Raw genomic sequence first — 10102 nt, 5'->3', positions numbered from 1 at the left:
GTTTGCTGTGTAATCCCTTTTTTTCCTTTTGGTCAATGGGACTAACTACTTAACATAGAAGATTTAGGGCCTCTTTTGGATAATTTTTTTCATGAACACTTCTAGGAAAATAAAAGAAGGAAAAATGAAATGAATTTTTACATAAGCTAAAATTAACTTATGGATAAACTAATTTTTAGAAATTCCCTTATTATCTTCTATTAAATATGATTTTAAGTTGTGTATAAACTAATTTTAGTTTATAAAGAAACTTATTTCTTTTAGAAGTGCTTATGAAAAAAATTATCCAAATATATCTCTGCACTATTATTATCTGTTAGGTTCTATCAAGAAAAATTATTAACTGTTAGGTGGTGGTGGAAACAGAATAACGACAAGAAAATAATGTTACTTTTCACTGCAGGCTAGAAGTATTTTCTTCTTATGGGGAGGAAAGGGTGTATACTTGCTATACCAAATGGTCTTTATGTCAGCCTCAAATTTTATTTTATTTTATTTTAAGGAAAATGCTGTTTGGTAAAAAAAAAAAAAAGTTTATCAAAGTATTATGAAAGAATGTAATTGGTCAAGATCTTAAAAGTGGACTATGTAGTTACATAAAGAAACATCTTTTTAAATGTACTCCACTGTGAATGATTATTGATTCTTACTTTTGTACTCTTCTTAAGAATTCGTTCCTACTAAATATCATTACCGTAATTCTAATAATGATTTTGTCCGTGCATAAAGCTTGAATTTGAAAGTTTGTTTAAGGAGAACTTGACATGTATCACTTTAATCAGTTAATGGAATCGGTAAGTTGAACTTGTAACAACTTCCAAATATTTGAGAGAAAGATATTCACAATAAAGTCCTAACTCCTAACCACATGTTGCATCTTCCTTCAAATTAGTACATGCACCAAAGCAAGAAAGAAAATATTTAATTGAAATTTGAAAAATACATTAGGGTAAGAAAGGAAAGGGTAGCATGAGAAACTCAAGATTCCCCCAGGATTCTACTCTTGAAGGTATTGGCAACCATTCAGCCCCTCCAAAGCTGCCCAAGAAAGTTAGAACAAGAGCAAATAGCAGTGTGCCCCATAAATAATAAACTAAAGAAAGGGGAAAAATATTGAAACCTTCTTCTACCTTTGGTTTATTTTTTGAAATAATAACTCTATATTCTCATGTATTTTCATACTTCTTTAATATTTTCTTTCACATCTCATTACTTTATTAGTTTCTCTAATTTTTTTAATCGCATCTCTCAATTCTCATTGTATTTCACATATTCTTGTCTCTTCTTTGTATCTATCTCATTTTTATTGGAGTGTATACACCTCAAAACGGTTTTAAACAATATTTTTTCCTCTTTGAAAGTGTCCTAATGGGAGGTTTACCTCTTTTTAGTAAAACTCTGATTATTTAGTGTAGTAAGTCATCTATTGACTCATATAATTGTCCATCTTGTCGCACAAAATTCAAGTTTATTTTAAATTTACTTTACCACACAAAATACAATACAGTTAGATTTGGTATATATGGCAAGATATATGATTATTTACTTATATAAACTAATAGATGATTTATCACATCAAATAATACAATATTTTACTATAGATGAGTCAAACTCTTGATTCCATGAAATTGGTTTCAGTCAAATGGTGTGTAAGACAGTTATATACGGATAAATAAATCAAACATTTACACCTAAAAGTTTTTCACATAACCCATAACGTTATCACTATATTATCTATCATTCTTTCTTTTAATCTCTCTCTTTTATTCATTCATAACTTTTAATTTGAGGGGACGTTATTTAAAGATAACATAGTACTTGGATTGTGGCCAGAGCTTCATTCCTCCTCTTGCAAAACCAAAGTGTAAACTCTTTTTATGTGATAGTTTTATATTTGCTTCAAAAATTAGAGAAATTAACTTAAGTTGGTGTTTTTATTTACCGACAAACACATTAATTACTTGCATGTTTTTTTTTATATATATGTATAGAACACAACACTTTGGGCCACAAAGTTTGGACCGTCTGTAAGTCATTGGTTCACAGCGGATTTTACAGTGAACTTTTAGGCTATTGTAATAGAGAAAATTCTTTTAATATGTTTCCTTTGAATATTTATCTTAACTGCATATCTAAAATTTAAATTCGAACTTGAGACTTCTATTTAAATTAAAACAATGTCACGCCAATTAATGTACATGTTCTACGGCACTTGTATGCTTGACCTAATTGTGTGGTGAAATAGTTAATAATTTAATTATTCAAGAAAAATGAAGTGGTTAATAATTTACAATTTCATGATCAACATATGAATGAAAAAATCATTTGTTAAATAATAAAATATACATGATGAAGTCTATGATAAAATATAGGGAAAAAAAACTCAGTAAAAATGGTTAGCTAAATGTTTTTAACAAAAATAGTCATCAATAATAAAACTGATGTTTTACACTTATAATTTAGAAAATAAATTATTAGCCTTAGTATAAGTTCTTTTCTTATATGAGATCTTTATCATAGTAGTATATCTTAATAATAAAAAAAAGAAAAAGAAAAAATGAGATATGATATTTTGGTCAACTTAGATATAGATTGTGTTGGGGTCAAATACTCAATTGTGGATTATTGAAACCTGTGGCTGAGCTGCCTGAACATATTAAGGTGAAGGAGGCCCATCTCTTTCCAGTCCACACCGACTCACTCCACCATTCACCCACCACCAAATCAATTGAAATTGATTTTTTTTTTTTTGTCAATTAAAAATTATGGAACTTAACTAGTACAAATAATCATTAAGGAGTTGACGATAATTTTCTCCGAAAAAAATTTCAAAAATATATTTAATTATATAATAAAAAAATATTGTTTTAAAAACATAATTCAATTATTCATCTAATATTTTATTTGCAATGTTTTTTACAAGAAAATATTATAAAAAAAAATTATTGAATTATTAAAAATATTTAGTAATATTTTTAATTTAATAAATAATAAATTTAGGAGGAAAACGATTTAAGCTAATTCGAATTTTTATTCTATTAGTAGCATCACAAGAATGAAATGAAACTTACAGAAAATATATATATTTTAATACCATTAGATTGGATAAAGGGAAAAAAAGTGACTGGGTGTATGCATACCCACCAGGTCACCACAGTTCCACGTGTACGACTGAGAGATTGCCAGCGATGACCATTTTGCATGACGTGTCAAGCTCACTCATGATGCAATTTTTTTTTCAAAGATTTCAATTTTTTTTTATTACAAAACGCATAAAGCAAATTAAAAGGTTAAAACAAGAATAAAATAATATCGTAGCAGGTATTTTTTCAGTTAAAACTGATATTTTATTTCAATAATTATTATCAGATAGGATATTAATTGTTTATTAAATACAAATACCAATAACATCCATAATTGATGATACTATACATTTATGTTTCATAAAAAAATAAATGTATTTTTGTTTATAAATATAATTTCATTTAATTTTAATTTAATAAATTTTAAACTTTTTGAAATATTTGATAGACCACACATATTTAATTAGACTGCGTTAATAATATTAAGAATCATATAATATAATATAATTAAATACATGTCTCATAACCAAAAGTTATTAATATAAGTAATAGTGAATTTGATCTGTTTAAGTAAGATATTGGATAGTAAAAAATTTCGATATAAGAATAATCATAGACATTAATTTTAAAAATATACATGATTAAAAAAATAAATATCACGTAAATATTAAATTAAAGGATGACACTAATTTAAGTAAATCAAAATCATTAATATTTTAGTGAATATAATGTAAAAAGTAAATAAATATATGTATTCATAATATAATTTTTTATATTATCTTTTAATTATAAAATTATAATAATTTTGTTGATTTTATGATAATTATTTATAAATTATACTAACAATATATTTTATTATTTGACCGTGGAAAACATTTTAATTAACCCATATAAAAACTTGCAAACATCAAAATTAATAATTTATATAAAAATATAAAATCAAATTAACCATATTTTCACATATGAAAAGGCAGATTTAATAAAAAAAAAAAAAAGAAATGCAACAACTCCACAGACATGATAGGGGCCCACCATGAAAGATAAAAATGAAAAATCAGGGAAGGGTTCATGCACCTTTCCCATTTCCCGTCTCTTGCTTCTGTTTCAAAACAATCAGAAAGCCATTTTTCCAAATGAAACAAACAATAATTAAAATCAACATAAAAAATAAAATAAAAAATCCATTGCATTTAATTATTATATTTCCAAAAAGAGAATTGGTTGTAGACTTTGTGAAGCAATATTATTATGATTTGTATTTTTCCTAAGTGGCTTCATCCCCAGAATAAATCACACCCCCCATTGCAATGACCCCCAGCAACAACTCTTCTGCATCTTCAAACTCCCTTTTGGCTTTTCTAAGTGCTGTGATTCTTTCTTTCATCTTTTTCTTCAGGTAAGGATTGGGGGCACCTCAGTTCTGTTCAGACAATGATGTGTCCTTGGTTTTTCTGACTTGTTATGCATATTGATGAACTGCTGTATATGTTTTTTGATATCTCCAATGCGAGTATTCATACAAATATAATTAATGGGGACATTAGAATACCACCCCTTTATCCGAAAATACTTTTTTTTTTCTCTTTTTTGTTTCATCTTTTTCTTGTAGTTAATTTTGGGGGCCTAAAGTTAATTGCTTGCATGGTATACAGGATTCTGTGACAAAGTAGTGTGTAATTGCCCGCTTAGGTTATTTTTATAATTGTTTCCTTATTTAAGTTGCTATATATCAAATGTGGGAAGGGAAACAACAACCTATTCAAGTAAAGATTGTTATGAAAAAACCTAATAATTAATTTTTTTACAGCGTCTTAGATATAAATTTGTTGCAGTAATATATGCAAATAAGCTCAAAATATATGAAGCAAGAGAATTGTTTAGTTTATTAATGTAAAATAATTACAGAATTGATAATATGGATTATGGAAAAGTAGATTTGTATTTTCAAAAGATCTTTGTTTTTGTCTTTTCACTTGGTTGTTGGTCCATCAAAAGAAGGATGCAATCCTCAGCTGTTTATTTGGGGTTTGCTCCATGTGAGCTGTTTTGTAAGAATGTACTTTATCTCCAACCTTGACTCTTGCAGATTTGATTCATAAAGCAATTGGCAATGTTGTAGTACCTTAAAATGTTGCTATTAGGTAAATAGGTTGGTGACATGGATGAAGGTAGGTAGTTAAAATGATTGAAACTACATCTACCACTGTGAGTTGTACGATGAGGTGGTATGAAGAGTCAGGTAAGGAAGAATTAATGTGGCACTCTTTGAGAGTCCAATGTAGTTGATGTGTCAAAGTTACAAATCAGTAGCCAAAATTTCTTTATATTTGTCCTTGTGAATTCTCCTGACTAAACATTTATACTGTGCAAGGATAGATTTGGTTGATGTTTGTGCTCTGAGCTTATCTTATATCTGATGCTGCCTTATTTTATGTGCTACAGGTCCTAAAGCATACTTGTGATTTCCTCCATTATTTCCTTTGAGATTTGGACAGTAGTTGGTCATACACCCAATTCTAAATTAGGTATTTGTGCCATAAAGTCTGTCATTGCTGAATTAATTTTATCAAATTGATGAAGGAATAACTGTCTCACTTGATCTTTTCATTGTACAGAGTTGGGATGTCTGGAGGAGTAGTTTGATACAGTGATGCATCTCCACAGATACTTGAGTAAAGCTATATGCTGTGGTGTAGATTTTTACTATGGAGTTAAATGCAAGTTATGACGTCGAGCATTCACATTCTACACAAAGAATACAGCATGAGCTGTGGCCTCTAGATCCAATTGATCCAAAGAAGGCAAAGTTTCCATGTTGTTTGGTTTGGAATCCACTTCCTGTGGTCTCATGGTTGGCTCCCTTCATTGGTCATGTTGGCATTTGCAGGGAGGATGGAGTTGTTTTAGATTTTTCAGGATCATATCTTGTGAATGTTGATGATTTTGCATTTGGTCCAGTGGCAAGATACTTGCAACTTGATCGTAGACAGGTACTGTTTCTCAGGTTCATTATCTAAATCTCTTGTTGCCTTCTTTCTTACAGATTGTTCTCTTTCATGCTAGCATATCATCCATAAATGCATGCATGCTTTGCAATTTGCAAAACAGTTTTATGCCAAATTCAACTAACTTTAGTTTTTGGTTGGTGATGGGGTTTTAGGGGACTACAGAACTTCTATGGCCAAAACGTAGTTACATGTGAAACTATTAGGTGAAACATTGATGTATTAGGAAAACACCATAACTAACTGCGATATTGACGATTATGTCCTTGTTGGAAATGAGTTGCATTTGCACCTAGAGGGCTCTCTGAAGTCAAAACCTACAAGTCATGTCCCATTTGAATCTTATAGGTTTCATCTTGAGATATATAAATCTTTTAGTTTGAAATAAGAAACTCCTTACCTTTTACTTTTCCATATATCAAATTGAATCTGAATTTGAAATAAGAAACTCCTTACCTTTTACTTTTCCATATATCAAATTGAATCTGAAATTTTTGTTATTTTACCCTTTTCCCCTCATAGGGCCTCACACTTATATTTGAAATTGCCATTTCTAAATAGATAGATTTCTAAAGATGCTTAATTCAAATCAGCCCACTAAGTTTGCAATTGGTTTTTATACAGTTATTGGTGCTTGATCCCCTCATATGGTGCTTATGATTGTTTGTGATACCAGCTGTTAGATAATGGGGCATGCATGCTAAATTTGAATAGTTATGTTTGTTACCACCCAACAATTTCAGATTATTGACACCCAATTTGGGCCCTCATTTAGTACGGTGATTTGACCTTGATTTTGGAAAAGTAATTCAGTTATAGATGTGTTGACTTTTTTATCCATAGAAGTTAGAACAATCCATTTGCCAAGCTCTCCCCTTTCCCTGTACCCCTTAAAATTTTGGTTGGTGTCAATTTTAATTCTTTAAAAGTATAAACTCTAATTTGGCATTCTGTGTAACCTGAGATGTTGCAGTGTTGCTTCCCCCCTAACCTATCTGCACATACATGCAAGCACGGTTACCTGCATGCCGAGTATGGTACTGCAATCGCATGGGACGATGCGTTACAGACAAGTTTGCGGTATTTTGAGAACAAAACTCACAACCTTTTCACTTGCAACTGCCACTCGTTTGTTGCCAACTGTCTGAATCGGCTGTGTTATGGTGGATCAATGAATTGGAACATGGTGAATGTAGGAGCTTTGGTAATATTTAAGGGGCACTGGGTTGATTTCAGGTCAATTGTAAGGTCTTTTCTGCCTTTTGTTGTGGTTGTTTGCTTAGGTGTTTTTATGGTTGGATGGCCCTTCTTACTTGGGTTACTATCCTTCTCTCTACTCTTAATAGGGTGGTTTCTATTGGGTACTTGCCTATTTAGAAACCTATTAGAGTGCTAGATGGTCTCTTGAATTGAAAGATGGTCATGATTTGTGTTCCCTCTTCTCCAAATAACAGGTTTAAATGTTGATATTGGAACAAGAAATAGTTATCTCTTATGGAAAGTTAATGGAATAGCTTTTGAAAGTGTACTTGATGCTTCGTTAGACCGTGAATTATGCAATTGTATTGACTAATTGGTGGAACTGTTCTGCAACCTGAATCCAATGAGGAAGCTGTTCTAGTTGCATATTCTCACGTTTCTTAATTATGTTTTTAATAATGTTTTTAGTCCCTCAAATTAAAATTTGCATTTGATTTAGCCTTTCAAATTCGCGAAATGTTTTTTTTTAGTCCCTCGTGACTGATTTATGGTAGTTTGGATGCATAATTTGTGGTAGTTTTTTACCTTAAGACGGACTAGAATAAGCATTTTGCAAATTTGAAGACTAAAATATACAAATATTAATTTGAGACCCTAAAAAGGCGTATCTCAAAGTATCCAATGTTTGAAGGACTAAAAATATATTTAAGTTAAAAAAATAATTTTAAGAATTCGAAAGCAATGAGTACACATTGAACTTGTTAGAAATTGTTCTTTTATTTTATTATTTCCAGACAATTAGTTGAAATCAAACCATTCAAGATGGTTAAGCTAAAATAAATTGTCAGTTGATCTATATGTACAGTGGTAGAAAGAAATAAATTATTTGTATAAACATCTATAGATTTATATATTATAAGTTTAAATATGTTTTTAATCTTTTATAAAATAAGATATTTTTTATTTTAGTCCTTTAAAAAAAATTGTTATAGTAAATATTTAAATTTTTTTATTTTAATCCTATTGTCATGTAACTTTTTTTAGTAAATTATGTTTTTAAATTTTTCATCAACTAATTTAATGTCATTAATTTTTTTTTAACAAACGAGAATTAAAAACAGCCTACAAAACAAAACTTACATTTTTATTTTGTTGATGACACAAGTCAAGATCTCACTTATGTCATTGTTACTGGATAAAAAAATCTTAAAAGGATTAAAGTCAAAATAAAATCTTTAAAGGATTAAAATCAAAACAAAAACCTTTAAAAAAATTATAAAAAAAAATTCTTTAAAGAACTAAAAAGAAAATCTCGTATTTTATAAGGATAAAAAAACAATATTTGAGCTTATATTATAATTACATGTTATGAACATAATATAACGCGAGAAACTTAATTTTGACTATTGTAAATGTACAATACAAGGAAAAATCAGTTTATACCGTTTTATGTTAAAGCTTAATGTTAAGATTTTCATACTGGTAATCAATAAGAAATTTTTAGAGGTAATTTTTAAAATAACAGTATGAAAAAAATTTATACTACCGTGCATTCTTTTTTTTTTTTTTTGGTATTTTACTACCGTGCATTCCAATTAAATGTTTTTGTTATACTTATATCATTTAATATTTTATTAAATAATTTTATCGTAAAATTCATCGTAAGAGTAGAAGTTCACATTATAATATTGTATAGATTATATTTATAAAATTTAAAATTGTCTAATATCATTAAAATGCATTAAGGTTAACATAATATATATTTTTAAAACAAAAATAAAAAATTTATTAAATTTTTTGCATTTATTTAATTTTGATTAAAAAAATAACAAGCAATTAGGGCTATTTATAATTATAAAAAGGAATTAAAAATGAATATGATTTTTATATTTTTCATCAATATAAAACGATGTCCAATAGTAGTTTTACTTTAATTTCAACCATCCATTACAAGTGTATACTAAAAATTAGTTCCTCTTAATTATACATTTCTTTATAAGATGTGCACTAACAACCTATGGAACCAAAAAGAAATTTGGCTTGTGTGGGAGATAATGTACCTAAAAAAATTGCTACCGAGGAGCCTTCTACTTGTACTCGTGGCATGTCTTGATATTGAAATGATACAACAACAACAACAACAACGCCTTATCCCACTAGGTGGGGTCGGCTACATGGATCAACTTCCGCCATAATGTTCTATCAAGTACCATACTTCTATCCAAATCATTAAGTTCGAGATCCTTTTTGATAACCTCTCTTATAGTCTTTTTGGGTCTTCCTCTGCTTCGAATTGTTTGTCTTCTCTCCATCTGGTTTGCTCTCCTCACTACAGAGTCTACCGGTCTTCTCTCTACATGCCCAAACCACCTAAGTCTATTTTCCACCATCTTCTCTACAATAGGCGCTACTTCAACCCTCTCTCTAATAGCTTCGTTTCTAATTTTATCCTGTCGAGTCTTACCACACATCCACCGGAACATCCTCATCTCCGATACACCTACTTTATTCTCATGTTGGCTCTTGACCGGCCAACATTCTGTTCCGTACAAAATCGCCGGTCTTACCGCAGTCCGATAAAACTTTCCCTTTAGCTTGATCGGTACCTTTGCATCACATAACATCCCCGATGCTTTTCTCCATTTCATCCATCCTGCTTGAATGCGATGATTCACATGCCCTTCAATTTCCCCATCATCCTATATTACCGAACCAAGATATTTAAACCGTGTGACTTAAGGGATAATATGGTCTCCTATTTCACCTCTGAGTTAAAACCCTACTCTATTGTCGAACTTAATTCCATATACTCCG

At 29.7% G+C, this 10102-nt stretch overlaps 1 protein-coding gene across 2 annotated transcripts; it reads left to right on the top strand.

Annotated features, from left to right (window-relative positions):
* Positions 1–4091: 4091 nt before the first annotated feature.
* On the top strand, positions 4092–7771 carry LOC100817575 (transmembrane protein 222-like). Of its 2 annotated transcripts, NM_001254223.2 has the most exons (4): positions 4092–4479; positions 5526–5608; positions 5699–6073; positions 7062–7771. In NM_001254223.2, exons 3-4 carry the CDS (start codon positions 5789–5791, stop codon positions 7482–7484), a joined length of 708 nt encoding a protein of 235 aa, NP_001241152.1. In that variant the 5' UTR covers positions 4092–4479; positions 5526–5608; positions 5699–5788; the 3' UTR covers positions 7485–7771. The 2 variants fall into 2 exon arrangements, with proteins under 2 accessions (NP_001241152.1, XP_040864749.1); XM_041008815.1 differs by having other exon boundaries at positions 4159–4479; positions 5526–6073; positions 7062–7616.
* Positions 7772–10102: the final 2331 nt, after the last annotated feature.

Source organism: Glycine max, chromosome 14 (genome assembly GCF_000004515.6).
Source record: "Glycine max cultivar Williams 82 chromosome 14, Glycine_max_v4.0, whole genome shotgun sequence".
Lineage (NCBI taxonomy): Eukaryota > Viridiplantae > Streptophyta > Magnoliopsida > Fabales > Fabaceae > Glycine > Glycine max.
Note: the sequence above shows the minus strand (reverse complement) of the source record. Positions and strands in the feature narration are given on the sequence as shown.